We start from the raw sequence: 15,257 nt of genomic DNA on the forward strand, positions 1-15,257 counted from the left end.
CTATCGCCCGCTGACGACACTTCGTGTGCCCAGGTCTTAAACAAATTTCCTTCGCTGTTCAAACCAGGCATCGGGAAATTCCAAGGAGCAAAAGTGCAGATCCATCTAATTCCGGGGGCGTGACCCATCCATCACAAGGCGAGAGCAGTACCGTACATGATGAGAGGGTAGAGATCGAGCTAGACCGGCTGCAAAGAGAGGGCATCATTTCCCCAATCGTGTTCAACAAGTGGGCCAGTCCTATCGTCCCAGTCCTCAAGGGAGACGGCACCATCAGAATCTGTGGCGATTACAAAGTAACTATCAATCGTTTCTTCCTGCAGGACCAATACCCACTACGAAAGGCCGATGACCTCTTTGCAACGTTGGCAGGAGGAAAGACGTTCACGAAGCTGGATCTGGCTTTAGCCTACAAGATGCAGGAACTGGAGAAATCATCGAAGGCCTGCATCTGCATCAACACGCACAAAGGTCTTTTTGTTTATAACAGATGCCCGTTTGGAATCCGATCGGCGGCGGCGATATTCCAGAGAAACATGGAAAGCTTACTGAAGTTGGTCACGCACACCGTGGTCTTCCAGGACGACATCTTGGTCACAGGTCGGGACACAGTCGAGCATTTGCAGAACCTGGAGGAGGTTTTTAGTTGACTCAGCCGCCTGGGGCTTAGGTTAAAATGCTCGAAGTGCATTTTCCTGGTGCCTGAAGTGGAGTTCCTGGGAAGGAGGATTGCGGCGGACGGCATCAGGCCCACCAACACGAAGACTGAGGCAATCGAGAACGCACCGAAGCCACAGAACGTGACGGAGCTGCGGTCGTTTCTGGGACTCCTGAATTACTTCGGTAACTTCTTACCGGGTCTCAGCACACTGTTAGAACCATTGCATGTATTACTACGAAAAGGGGACGAATGAGTTTGGGGCAAAAGCCAAGAAAATGCCTTTGTAAAATCGAGAAAATTGTTATGCTCAAACAAATTGCTTGTGTTGTATGATCCATGTGAGGGTTTGGTACTAGCATGTGATGCGTCGTCATATGGCATCGGGTGTGTATTGCAACAAGCTAATGATTTCGGGAAACTGCAACCGGTTGCTTATGCATCCAGGAGTCTGTCGAAGGCTGAGAGAGCCTACAGCATGATTGAGAAAGAAGCGTTAGCGAGTGTCTGTGGGGTAAAGAAAATGCATCAATACCTGTTGGGGCTAAAATTCGAATTGGAAACTGACCATAAGCCACTTATATCTCTGTTCTCCGAGAGTAAAAGGATAAATACCAACACATCGGCCCGCATCCAGAGATGGGCGCTCACGTTGTCCATATACAACTACACCATCCGCCACAGGCTAGGCACAGAAAGCTGTGCCGATGCTCTCAGTAGGCTGCCATTGCCCACCACGGGGGTGGAAATGGCGCAGCCCGCAGATCTAGCCATGGTTATGGAAGCATTTGAGAGTGAGCAGTCACCCGTCACTGCCCGGCAGATCAAAACCTGGACAAGCCAGCACCCCTTATTATCTCTAGTCAAAAGCTGTGTGCTTCACGGGAGCTGGTCCAGTGTCCAATTGGAAATGCAGGGAAGAGATAAAGTCGTTCCAGCGGCGCAAAGATGAAATGTCTATACAGGCATTCTGCCTTCTGTGGGGCAATCGAATAGTGGTCCCCAAGAAAAGCAGAGACACCTTCATCAATGACCTCCACAGTACCCACCCAGGCATCGTAATGATGAAAGTGATGGCCAGATCCCACGTGTGTGGTGGCCCCGTATCGATGCGGACTTAGAGTCCTGCATTCACAGATGTAATACATGCTCGCAGTTAAGCAATGTACCCAGGGAGGCGCTGCTAAGTTTATGGTCTTGGCTCTCGAAACCGTGATCGAGGGTACACGTCGACTTTGCAAGCCCGTTCTTGGGTAAAATGTTCCTTGTGGTTGTAGACGCATACTCCAAGTGGATTGAATGTGAGATAATGTCGGCTAGCACATCCGCTGCCACTACTGAAAGCCTGTGGGCCATGTTTGCCACACACGGCTTACCCGATGCCCTGGTGAGCAACAACGGGCCATGTTTTACCAATGCTGAGTTCAAAGAATTCATGACCCGTAACGGGACCGAACATGTCACATCTGCCCCGTTTAAACCAGTGTCCAATGGTCAGGCAGAGAGAGCAGTGCAAACCATCAAGCAAGGCTTGAAGAGGGTAATTGAAGGCTCATTGCAGACTCGCCAATCCCGAGTCCTGCTTAGCTACCGCACAAGACCCCACTCACTCACTGGGATCCCACCTGCTGAACTGCTCATGAAAAGAGCACTTAAGACAAGGCTCTCGTTAGTTTACCCTGATCTACGTGAACAGGTAGAGTGCAGGCGGCTTCAACAAAGTGCATACCATAATCGCGCAAATGTGTCACGCGAGATTGAAATCAATGATCCTGTATTTGTATTAAATTATGGACAAGGTCCCAAGTGGCTTCCCGGCACTGTCGTGGCCAAAGAGGGGCGGAGGGTGTTTCGGGTCACTTTCAAATGGATTCATTCACCGGAAACACTTGGACCAAGTCAAACTAAAATTCACGGACTACCCTGAGCAACCCACCTTGGACCCTACCTTTTTTGATCCCCAACATACACACCATAGTTGACCACGAAGCAAAACCCATCATCCACAGCAGCCCAGCAGGGCCCAACATACCAGGCAGCCCAGCAAGGCCAGCTGCACAGCAGCCCAGTGAGGGCCCAACAAATGATTCAACAACACCAGCTTTCACACCGAGACGATCAACCAGGGCAAGAAGGGCCCCAGATCGACTCTCATTGTAAATAGTTACACTATTGACTTTGGAGGGGAGTGTTATATATGTAAACTTGTATTTGCTCTGTACAGCCACCAGAGGGCTCATCTCCTGGAGTCCCAAGGGATCCCATAATCCCTTGGGAGCACAGGCATTTAAGGAGGCTTCACAGGTTGGAGAGGCACTCTGGTGACCTGCAATAAAAGACTAAGATCACACTTTACTTTGAGCTCACAGTGTTCAGTCTGACTCTTTCTCCATACACAACAATCCCCTTTGGTAAAAAGAATAAAAAAGCAAATTATTTTTTAAATGGAGAGAGACTACAAAATGCTGAGTTACAGAGGGATCTGGGGGTCCTTGTACATGAAACACAAAGTTAGCATGCAGGTACAGCATGTAATTAGGAGGGCAAATGGAATGTTAGCCTTTATTGCAAGGCGGTGGAGTATAAAAGTAGGGAAGTCCTGCTACAATTGTTCAGGGCGTTGGTGAGACCACACGTGGTGTCCTGTGTACAGTTTTGGTCTCCTTATTTAAGGAGGGATATACTTGCATTAGAGGCAGTTCAGAGAAGGTTCACAAGGTTGATTCCTGAGATGAAGGGATTGTCTTATGAAGAATGGTTGGGTGTATACTAATTGGAGTTTAGAAGAATGAACTCCAACTTATTGAAACGTACAAAATTCTGAGAGGGCTCGACAGGGTAGATGCAGAGAGGATGTTTACCTTTGTGGGGGAATCTAGAACTATGGGGCATAGTTTCAGAATAAGGGGTCGCCCATTTAAAATAGAAGTGAGGAGGAATTTCTTTTCTCAGTGAATCTATGGAATTCTCTACCCCAGAGAGCTGTGGAGGCTGGATCATTGAATATATTTAAGGTGGAGATAGACAGATCTTTGAGTGATAAGGGAGTGAAGGGTTATGGGTAGCTAGCAGGGAAGTGGAGTTGAGGCCAAGATCAGATCAGCCATGATCTTATTGAATGGCAGAGCAGGCTCGAAGGGCTAAATGGCCTACTCCTGCTTATGTTTCTTATCAAGGAACCCGAGTAAAATTGAAGTCAATGGGAAGCAGGGGGAAAACACTTCACTCACTGGAGTTATACCAAGCACAAAGGAAGGTGATTGTTGGAGGTCAATCATCTCAGCCCCAGAATATCGCTGCAGGAGTTCCTCAGGGCAGTGTCCTAGGCCCAAACATTTTCAGCTGCTTTATCAATGACCTTCCCTCCAACATAGTGGGAATGTTTGCTGATGATTGTGCAATGTTCAGTTCCATTCCTAACTCCTCAGATCATGAAGTAGTCCGTGCTCGCATGCAGCAAGATCTGGAAGGCATTCAGGCTTGGGCTGATAAATGGCAAGTAATATTCGCACCACACAAGTGCCAGGCAATGACTATCTCCAACAAGAGAAAGTCTTAACCACCACCCCTTGGCATTCAATGGCATTGACCAGAAACTTAACTGGATCAGCCTCATAAATACTGTGGTTATAAGAGCAGGGCAGAGGCTGGATATTCTGCGACGAGTACCTCACCTCCTGACTTCCCAAAGCCTTTCCACCATCTACAAGGCACAAGTCAGGAATGTGATGGAATATTCTCCACTTACCTGGATAGGTGCAGCTCTAACAACACTCAAGAAGCTTGACACTATCCAGGACAAAGGAATCCACTTGATTGGCATGCCATTCATCATCTTAAACATTCACTCCATCCACCACTGGCACACTGTGTCTGCAGTGTGGTCCATCTACAAGATGCACTGCAGCAACTTGCCACGGCTTCTTCGACAGCACCTCCCAAACCTGTGACCTCTCCCACTTAGAAGGACGATGGCAGCAAGTGTTTGGGAACAGCATCACCTCCACTTTCCCCCTCCAAGTCACACACCATCCTGACTTGGAAAAAGATCACCATTCCTTCATCGTCACTGTATCAAAATCCTGGAACTTCCTCCCTAACAGCACATGGACTGCAGCAATTCAAGAAGGCAGCTCACCACCACTTTCTCGAGGGCAATTAGGGATCATCTCTGCATCCCATCAACAAGCTGATCAAAATCCTCACTGGGATGGTGGAATGTCACCGTGGGCATCTTGATCTAATTCAGGGTACAGTGTGAAGAGCACACAAAGAGTCTGCAAAGGGATATAGACAGGTTAAGTGAGTGGGCAATAATGTGGCAGATGGAATATAATGTTGAGAAATGTGAGGTTATTCACTTTGGTAGGAAGAATAGGAAAACAGAATATTTTTAACTGGTGAGAAGTTGGTGTTCAGAGAGATTTGGGTATCCTTGTACAAGTGTGTTAAAAAGACAAGTCTGAAGGCTCTGTGCCTCAATGCGAGGAGTATTCGTAATAAGGTGGACGAATTAACTGCACAGGCAGCAATTAATGAATATGATATAATTGGCATCACGGAGACATGCTCCAGGTGACCAAGGCTGGGAACTCAACATCCAGGGGTATTCAACATTCAGGAAGGATAGACAGAAAGGAAAAGGAGGTGGGGTAGCGTTGCTGGTTAAAGAGGAAATTAACGCAATAGTAAGGAAGGACATTAGCTTGGATGATGTGGAATCTGCATGGGTGGAACTGCGGAATACCAAAGGGCAGAAAACGCTAGTGGGAGTTGTGTTCAGACCAGCAAACCGTAGTAGTGAGGTTGGGGACAGCACCAAAAAAGAAATTAGGGATGAATGCAATAAAGGTACAGTAGTTATCATGGGCAACTTTAATCTACATATAGTTTGGGCTAACCAAACTGGTAGCAATATGCTGGAGGAGGATTTCCTGGAGTGTATTAGAGATAGTTTTCTGGACCAATATGTCGAGGAACCAACTAGAGTGCTGGCCATCCTAGACTGGGTGATGTGTAATGAGAAAGGACTAATTAGCAATCTTGTTGTGCGAGGCCCCTTGGGGGAAGAGTGACCATAATATGGTAGAATTCTTTATTAAGATGGAGAGTGACACAGTTAATTCAGAGACTAGGGTCCTGAACTTAAGGAAAGGTAACTTCGATGGTATCAGACGTAAATTGGCTAGAATAGACTGGCAAATGATACATAAAGGGTTGTCGATGGATAGGCAATGGCAAACATTTAAAGATCACATGGATGAACTTCAACAATTGTACATCCCTGTCTGGAGTAAAAATAAAACGGGGAAGTTGGCTCAACCGTGGCTAACAATGGAAATTAAGGATAGTGTTAAATCCAAGGAAGCCAGAAAAAGCAGCAAACCTGAGGACTGGGAGAAATTTAGAATTCAGCAGAGGAGAACAAAGAGTTTAATTAGGAGGGGGAAAATAGAGTATGAGGGGAAGCTTGCTGTGAACATAAAAACTGACTGAAAAAGCTTCTATAGATATGTGAAGAGAAAAAGATTAGTGAAGACAAACATAGGTCCCTTGCAGTCAGATTCAGGTGAATTTATAATGGGGAACAAAGAAATGGCAGACCAGTTGAACAAATACTTTGGTTCTGTCTTCACGAAGGAAGACACAACTAACCTTCCGGAAGTACTAGGGGACCGAGGGTCTAGTGAGAAGGAGGAACTGAAGGATATCCTTATTAGATGGGAAATTGTGTTCGTGAAATTGATGGGATTGAAGGCCAATTAATCCCCGGAGCCTGATAGTCTGCATCCCAGAGTACTTAAGGAAGTGGCCCTCGAAATAGTGGATGCATTGGTGATCATTTTCCAACAGTCTATCGACTCTGGATCAGTTCCTATGGACTGGAGGGTAGCTAATGTAACACCACTTTTTAAAAAAGGAGGGAGAGAGAAAACGGCTAATTATAGACTGGTTAGCCTGACATCAGTAGTGGGGAAAATGTTGGAATCAATTTTTAAAGATGAAATAACAGCGCATTTGGAAAGCAGTGACAGGATCGGTCCAAGTCAACATGGATTTATGAAAGGGAAATCCTGCTTGACAAATCTTCTGGAATTTTTTGAGGATGTAACTAGTAGAGTGGACAAGGGAGAACCAGTGGATGTGGTGTATTTGGACTTTCAAAAGGCTTTTGACAAGGTCCCACACAGGAGATTGGTGTGCAAAATTAAAGCACATGGTATTGGGTGTAATGTACTGACATGGATAGAGAACTGGTTGGCAGACAGGAAGCAGAGAGTCGGGATAAACAGGTCCTTTTCAGAATGGCAGGCAGTGACTAGTGGGGTACCGCAGGGCTCAGTGCTGGGAGCCCAGCTATTTACAATATACATTAATGATTTGGATGAAGGAATTGAGTGTAATATCTCCAAGTTTGCAGATGACACTAAACTAAGCGGTGAGAGCTGTGAGGAAGACACTAAGAGGCTGCAGGGTGACTTGGATAGGTTAGGTGAGTGGGCAAATGCATAGCAGATGCAGTATAATGTGGATAAACGTGAGGTTATCCACTTTGGAGGCAAAAGCACAAAGACAGAATATTACCTGAATGTTGGCAGATTAGGAAAAGGGATGGTGCAACAAGATCTGGGTGTCATGGTTCATCAGTCATTGAAAGTTGGCATGCAGGTACAGCAGGCAGTGAAGAAGGCAAATGATATGTTGGCCTTCATAGCTAGGGGTTTTGAGTATAGGAGCAAGGAGGTCTTACTGCAGTTGTACAGGGCCTTGGTGAGGCCTCACCTGGAATATTGTGTTCAGTTTTGGTCTCCTAATCTGAGGAAGAACGTTCTTGCTATTGAGGGAGTGCAGCGAAGGTTCACCAGACTGATTTCCAGGATGGCTGGACTGACACATGAGGAGAGACTGGATTGACTGGGCCTTTATTCATTAGTGTTTAGAAGGATGAGAGGGGATCTCATAGAAACACTTAAAATTCTGATGGGACTGGACAGGTCAGATGCAGGAAGAATGTTCCCGATGTTGGGGAAGTCCAGAACCAGGGCACACAGTCTAAGGATAAGGGGTAAGCCATTTAGGACTGAGATGAGGAGAAACCTCTTCACTCAGAGAGTTGTTAACCTGTGGAATTCCCTGCCGCAGAGAGTTGTTGATGCCAGTTCATTGGATATATTCAAGAGGGAGTTAGATATGGCCCTTACGGCTAAAGGGATCAAGGGGTATGGAGAGAAAGCAGGAAAGGGGTACTGAGGGAATGATCAGCTATGATCTTATTGAATGGTGGTGCGGGCTCGAAGGGCCGAATGGCCTACTCCTGCACCTATTTTCTTTATTTCTATGTTTCTCTGAAACACAGAAAGTTAGCATGCAGGTACAGCAAGCAATTAGGAAGGCAAATGGCATGTTGGCCTTTATTGCAAAGGAGTTGGAGTACAAGAGTAACAAAGTCTTACTACAATAGATGAGACCACAGCTGGAATACTGTATACTGTTTTAGTCTGCTTATCTGAGAAACGACATACATGCCTTCGAGGCAGTGCAACAAAGATTCCCTCGATCGATCCCTGCGATGCGAGGGTTGTCCTATGAGGAGAGATTGAGTAGATTGCGTCTTATGTTCTTATAAATCTGCTTCCACCACCCTTTCAGGTAATGCATAACAACTTGCTGCATACATTTTTTTTTTCATTTCCCCCCTGGATTTTTTGCCAATGATCTTAAATCTGTGTCTTCTGGTTACTAACTGACTTGCCAGTGAAAACATCAATATTCTTTGATGGCCACCAACCTATACACTCACTTGAGGTCATTTGCCGTGTCTGACACAGGGTGTTACTGGCCTTGGCAAATCTGCTGTCGCCATTCAGTATCTCCCTCAACTTCAAGTATTGTTCACATTAATGAACTGTTAAAAAATGGTGTTGACCCTGGATTATGCAAGACAATCTTTATCAAATCAGTGACCTGAAAGTAGAAGAATACTTGGAAAATTGTGACCATATCTAATTAGATATATCATTAAACTCGATAATGAAAAAGGGGAATTCAAAATAGTTATCACACATCAAGACACAGTCAATTTAAAAGTGGAAGGGTACAAAGCTGCTCGCTCAGTAAGAGAATAGTGTCTGGCACAAGAAAAATCTGCGGGAACACGAAAACAGTAATAGTAAATGGACAGGTGGGTCCTATTGTGAATTAGGGTCACTGAGCTATTCTTTAATCACTCTCTACATCCCTAGGACATTTATACATATTTGTTACTGATTTTTTTTCCCCTTTCAATGCAGGTAAAAACAATATTGTGCTAGCTGAGAAGCTTCATGGAGTTCTCACATCTGTGTATTGTTCATTAGGTGGTAAGAGCTGCCGAAGAAGCTGCTACAGCCCTGGCAACATCCATCAACCCCGAGCAGTGTATTAAAGTGCTTTGTCCTATTATCCAGACTGCCGAATGTCCTATCAACCTAGCAGCAATCAAAATGCAAACCAAGATCATAGAGAGAGTCCATAAAGAGACTCTAAACCAGTTGTTGCCTGATATTATTCCTGGTCTGTTAATGGTATGTAGCTACGGTTGAACTTCAAATATAAATAATTTATATATTTTAGTTTAAATCACCATAAAATAAATCAGCTATAGTTGAATGGTGGATAAATAACTGGCTTCTGAGTATTGGTAATGTAAAGCAATAAAGGCATTTAGATGAAATTGTAACCAGAATGAGTCTGAAATGGGGATTGGACGATTTGAGAAAAGTGTGTTGGATATGTGGTGCAATTTAATCCAGCAGTGTTATCGCCATTATATATTAAAAGGGATAGATGCCTTACATCATTCGCAGAGGCATTTTGCTAACCCCCTCTTCCCCATCCTCTACCATCCTCTCCTCCCCATCTCTTTTCCAGTTTCCCTTCCCCCCATACTATCCCTTCTTTTCCTTTCCTCTTCCCCACCCACCTCCTTTCCCCTGCTCCTCTTCCCCCTTCTTCCCTTCAACCTTTCTTCCCCTTTCCCCTATTTTTCTACTTCCACCCTTTCCTGCACCTTGGTCCCAAAATGCTTCCGCCCTCTAACCCAGCTTGAACTGAAGCCAGCAATTGGTCTTGTCTACTCTTGTGCAATGCAATAGAAGATCGACTAGTTTATTATTAACTACACTATGGTTCTAATTTCTGTCCCTTCAATTTTAAGCTCTTGGATTAATTGAAGTTCATATTTTGCTTGTTTTGGAGTAGCAGCTATTTGAATTTATAGTCTGTATTTAATATGGTTTCGAATCACGTTTGAATTTGGGGTCATGGTGTTATGATTTGGGCTTTCTCCCAACATATTTAATTGTGTTTACATCAAAAAGGAAATAAGAGTTGCAAAGAGAGTATACGAGAAAGGATTAATGGGCAACATGAAAGGGAACACAAAATCTTTTTATAAACATATAAAGAGTAAAATAGTCAAAGGAAGGGTGGGACCGAATAGGAACCAAAATAGAAATCCAGAGGGCATGGCTGAGATAAATATAGATGAAGAGGAGGTACTTCAAGAAGGTTGGCAGCGCTTAAAGTAGAAAATCAACCGGTCTGGATAGGATGCATCCTAGGTTCCTGGGGGAAGTAAAAGTGGAAATAGCAGAGGATCTTGCTGCAATCTTTCAATCATTCTTGGATATTGTAGTGGTGTCAGAGGACTGGAGGATAGCAAATGTTACACCCCTGTTCAAAAAAGGGCAGAAGAATAAACCCAGTAACTATAGGCCAGTCAGCCTAATGTCAGTGGTGGGGAAACCTTTGCAGACCATAATTCGGGACAAAATTCATTGTCACTTGGAAAAACATGGGTTAATAAATGACATCCAGTATGGCTTTGTTAAACGCAAATTGGGTCTGAAGAACTTGATTCAGTTCTTTGATGAAGTACCAGAGAGCATTGACGAATTATTGCAGTTGATGTATATATATATATATATGGATTGTGAAAAGGCGTTTGATAAAGTGACAGATCACAGACTTGTTAGCAAAATTAAAGCCCATGGGATTAAGGGTTATGGGGAACGGGCGGGTAAGTGGAGCTGAGTCCACGGCCAGATCAGCCATGATCTTGTTGAGTGGCGGAGCAGGCTCGAGGAGCTAGATGGCCTACTCCTGTTCCTAATTCTTCTGTTCTTAAAGGGGCAGTGGCAGTGTGGATATGAAAAAAACACAGAATTGGCTAAGAGACAGAAGGCAGAGAGTCGTGGTGAACTTATAAACAGAAGATGCTGGAAATACTCAGCAGATCAGGCAGCATCTGAGGAGAAAGAATCAGAGAGAGAATGGTCACAGACCTGAAACGTTACCTCTGTTTCATGGAGGGGATGAGAGATGTGGTGGTGAGGTAGATCTGGGTGTTGTCAGCATACATGTGGAAACTGACGCTGTGCTTTCGGATGATGTGGAAAGATGGGCCCGGATTTTGGAGATGACAACATATTCAAGCACTTTGGAGAGGAAAGAGCGGTTGGAGATGGGGCAGTGGTTTGCAAGGATGGTGGGGTCAAGGGTTGATATTTTGAGGAGATGGGTGATCACAGCAGTTTTGTAAGAGTGGCAATAGTACCCGAGGAGAGAAAACAGTTTACGATATCAGCTAACATGAGAGCCAGAAAAGGAAGTTCCTCGCGCATGTTGTTGGAGGTAAGGGTAGAGGATACGGGAGGAGGGGTTTAAGAAGGCGGTTTGTTGTAAAGAAAAAAAGCCAGGAGTTATCTTGGCATTCCAGGATGATCCTGGAGTAGTGATCAGTTTTGACAGACGAGAGTGGGACCCAATGATGGTTTATGTGGTCCAGCCAGATGCCACGGTGAATGTCTAAACCAGTTGTCCACCATATCCTTTCAAGTCAGCATTCGAAACTACACTGTCAGACTGTATCTGCTTTGAAACAGTGCCCAACATAATTCTTCTTAAAACAGCTACATTGTGGATTCAGCCATTAGTATTAACAAATTTCATCTGTAAACTCACATACGTTGACTGTTGCCAACAATTGAAACCATTCCTGTGTCTGATTGGCATGAATCTATAAATCATACTTGCTGTCCTTCAAAGGAAAAATAATTTCAGTATGAACTAGAACCAAGCTTCAGTATTCTGGCTAATCTACAAATTACAGACAGCTAGACTCCAGTATCCATTTTGACGGGCTCCCAAACGTTTTTTGCTGAGCCCCCTTCATAGATTCATGTCCCATGCAGGCCCCTGTCTTTCTAAGAAACAATAGACAGAACTTTCAATTTTGACGGGGGTGTAAAACAAGCTATAAGAGAGCAGCTAAAAGTGTTAAATTATGACCGGTTGCATAAACTTGTCTTGTATTCCCTTGAGCTTAGAAGGTTGAGGGGTTATCTAATCGAGGTGTTTAAAATGATAAAGGGTTCGCTAGAAAAACAATTTTTTTCTTGTGGAGTAATCCAGAACGAGAAGGCATAATGTTAACATTTGTGCTCAGCTATTAAGGAGTGAAATCAGGAAGCACTTCCCCACCCCTCCCAAAAAGGCTGCAGATGCTGGGTCAACTGAAAATGTCAAGACTAACATCGATAGATTTTTGTTGGGTGAGGGTATCGAAGGATATGAAACAAAGATGGGTAAATGGAATTGAAGTGCAGATCGTCCATGATCTAATTGAATGGCAGAATATGCTTGAGGGACTGAATGGCCTCCTTCTGTTCCAATGAAAACAACAATGAGAATCACCTTTCATTGGATTGCATTAATTCCTGTGGGTGGGTGTTGCCACTTATTAAATGCACCCAACTCGATGCACCCAATGTCCTCCTCACTTCCCTCTGATAACCTTGTCGCACACGACTTCGGGGGGGCGGAGGTTGGGAGGCCCTCAGTTTGGGCTCTGCATTTTGGAATTTGGTAGGCTATCTTAAACTCTAGCTATTTCTAAAATGCATTTACCCTGAATATCTGCAGTCGTGTGAAAAATAAAAGACTGAAATTTACTAAACAGAAGAATGAGAGGTGATCTTATCGAAACGTCTAAGATTATGAGGGGGCTTGACAGGGTGGATGCAGAGAGGATGTTTCCACTGATGGGGGAGACTAGAACTAGAGGGCATGATCTTTAGAATAAGGGGCCGCCCATTTAAAACTGAGATGAGGAGAAATTTGGTGTCTCAAAGGGTTGTAAATCTGTGGAATTCGCAGCCTCAGAGAGCTGTGGAAACTGGGACATTGAATAAATTTAAGACAGAAATAGATAGTTTCTTAAACGATAAGGGGTTATGGGGACCGGGCAGGGAAGTGGAGCTGAGTCCATGATCAGATCAGCCATGATCTTACTGAATGGCGGAGCAGGTGTGAGGGGCCGTATGGCTACTCCCGCTCCTATTTCTTAGGTTCCTATTACAAATCAACTAGAGAGGTTAATGTAACTTTCACAGTTGCAGTAAAATATGACAACAATCTGTTTAAATTGACCACAATTTTTTTCAGGGTTATGACAATACGGAGAGCAGTGTTCGGAAGGCAAGTGTATTTTGCCTTGTAGCCATCTATTCAGTTATTGGTGAAGACCTTAAACCCCACCTGGGTCAACTCACTGGCAGTAAGGTAAACTAATGTATTTTTTTGTAAACTTTGTATTATGCACCTATGGCTGTAGATTTATTATTAGTAAAGTTATGAGTAGTTTTTTGTGCTCAATGGTATAGCTACATATGCATCAGCTAAGAAGTCCACTGCTGTTTATATAATTTTCTTCAAAAATATGTGGGTAACCTTTCAGGCTGACAATTATGTGTTAAAGGAGAGGTCTCCAAGTTCAGTTATTGAATAACATACCTGACAGGATATTAACTTCATACTTGAGATTTTTTTCCATTGTGCCAGTTGCAAATGAGCACTAAATATATGTAGAATAGAATTCTAATACGTCAAAACATTAAAATGGCATTCATAACATCAATTGTGCTGGTTGTCTTCGCATGAACTACCTAATATAATACAACTTGCTTGCCATACGATTTATTTTTCCTCTTTTTCAAGCAACTATATAATTCCCTTTTAAATAAATTTATAGACTATGTTCAGCAACAATTTGTGACAGAATACTCTGTGTTTTAACGTCCCAAGTAAAAAGATTTTCAAGCTTTTCCTTTTATTCTTTACCAAACCATTTTCCTCATTTGTTCATAAGAACATAAGAAATAGGAGCAGGGTTGGGCCATTCGGCCCTTCGAGCCTGTTGCTTCATTCAATAAGATCATGGCTGATCATTTACCTCAACTCCACCTTCCCGCACTATCCCCATATCCTTGGAGTCCTTTAATATCCAAAAATCTACCGATCTGTATCTTGAATATACTCAACGACTGAGGATCCACAGCTCTCTGCTGGAAAGAATTCCAAAGATTCACAACCCTCAACATCTCAGTCCTAAATGGCCGACCCCTTATTCTGAGACTGTGACCCCCAGTTCTAGACTCGACAACGAGGAGAAACATCCTCCCAGCATCTTCCCTGTCAAGCCCCTTAAGAATTTTATATATTTCAATGAAATCACCCGTCATTCTCTAAACAAGGTCTAATCTACTCAATCTCTCCTCAGAGGACAATCCTATCATCCCAGGAATATATGTCAATCCCCTCATCCTTCACATACCTTACGATTTATTCTAACGATGAAAGCATAAGTTTGTGAATTTGAAAAAAAACATTGAAGGAAATGAGTGAGGTAATAGGGATAGCAGATAACAGAGACTCGGATAAGTTAGTATTAACTGGGAGATTAATGTATCGGGGTGGAGATCTAAAGAAAGATTAACCAAAACAAAACAGTTGGTGAAGTGGCAGTGAGAGCAAACGAGGATGTAGTGTCCATAGCAAGAATTGATAAAAAGGACCCTGACTGGTGCAGCAGGGACAATTTGGACAAAAGTCAAGGATAATAAGGAAAAGAAGGCAGAGCAGGAAAGGTTATTTTATTTCAGATGAGGGAGACTTGTAAATAAACCAATATGTTGATTATGGGGATTTCAAATACTTAGATATTCATTGGAAAAATAGCAGGGGCAAAACTTTGACAAACTTGAGTATGGAAGTCATCTTGCACCAGCTCCAAAATCAAAAAGCCAATGCAGTCAGAGGCTATTGTGGATGTGATCTTTTGCAATGATCAAGTTATGGCACATATAGTAGAATTAGAGAACCATCTATGATGCAGTGATTATTCTATTTTTAGAACCAAAGAACTCATAAGGTTTCAGAAAAAGCTAGTGATACAAGAATATTGGACTCCAATAGAGCAGACTATCAAAGAATGTGAAATGAGCTGGACAAGATTAATTAAAGACAAATTGGGCTAGATATTCGCTGACTTTGCGACCGGGTTTTCGCCGCGATTTGACCCTCCATGGCGAAAACCCGGTTGGCGGGATTCTCGGGTACTTCTTTGCGGCGGTGCTTTCAAGTACCGCCGGGGAGAGGTGCGCCGACGTGAAACGACATGCAATGCCGCAGATTGCGTTACCGTCGTACTTTCGGCACTCTCCGCCATGGCCAGAATACCGACAGGGTCAAACCTGTCGGTGCAGCCCTGCCAGCAGCG

At 43.8% G+C, this 15,257-nt stretch overlaps 1 protein-coding gene across 6 annotated transcripts in view; it reads left to right on the forward strand.

The window, feature by feature from the left end:
• LOC139273284 (CLIP-associating protein 2-like) overlaps window positions 1-15,257 on the forward strand; it is a 650,606-nt gene that overhangs the window by 617,367 nt on the left and 17,982 nt on the right. For all 6 annotated transcript variants that reach the window (XM_070889996.1, XM_070889987.1, XM_070890014.1 and 3 more), the window contains 2 exons: window positions 9,016-9,222; window positions 13,145-13,261. In XM_070889996.1, the coding sequence (XP_070746097.1) occupies window positions 9,016-9,222; window positions 13,145-13,261 (324 nt within the window). The remainder of the gene's footprint in view (window positions 1-9,015; window positions 9,223-13,144; window positions 13,262-15,257) is intronic.

Source organism: Pristiophorus japonicus, chromosome 1, assembly GCF_044704955.1.
Source record: "Pristiophorus japonicus isolate sPriJap1 chromosome 1, sPriJap1.hap1, whole genome shotgun sequence".
Taxonomy (NCBI): Eukaryota; Metazoa; Chordata; class Chondrichthyes; family Pristiophoridae; genus Pristiophorus; species Pristiophorus japonicus.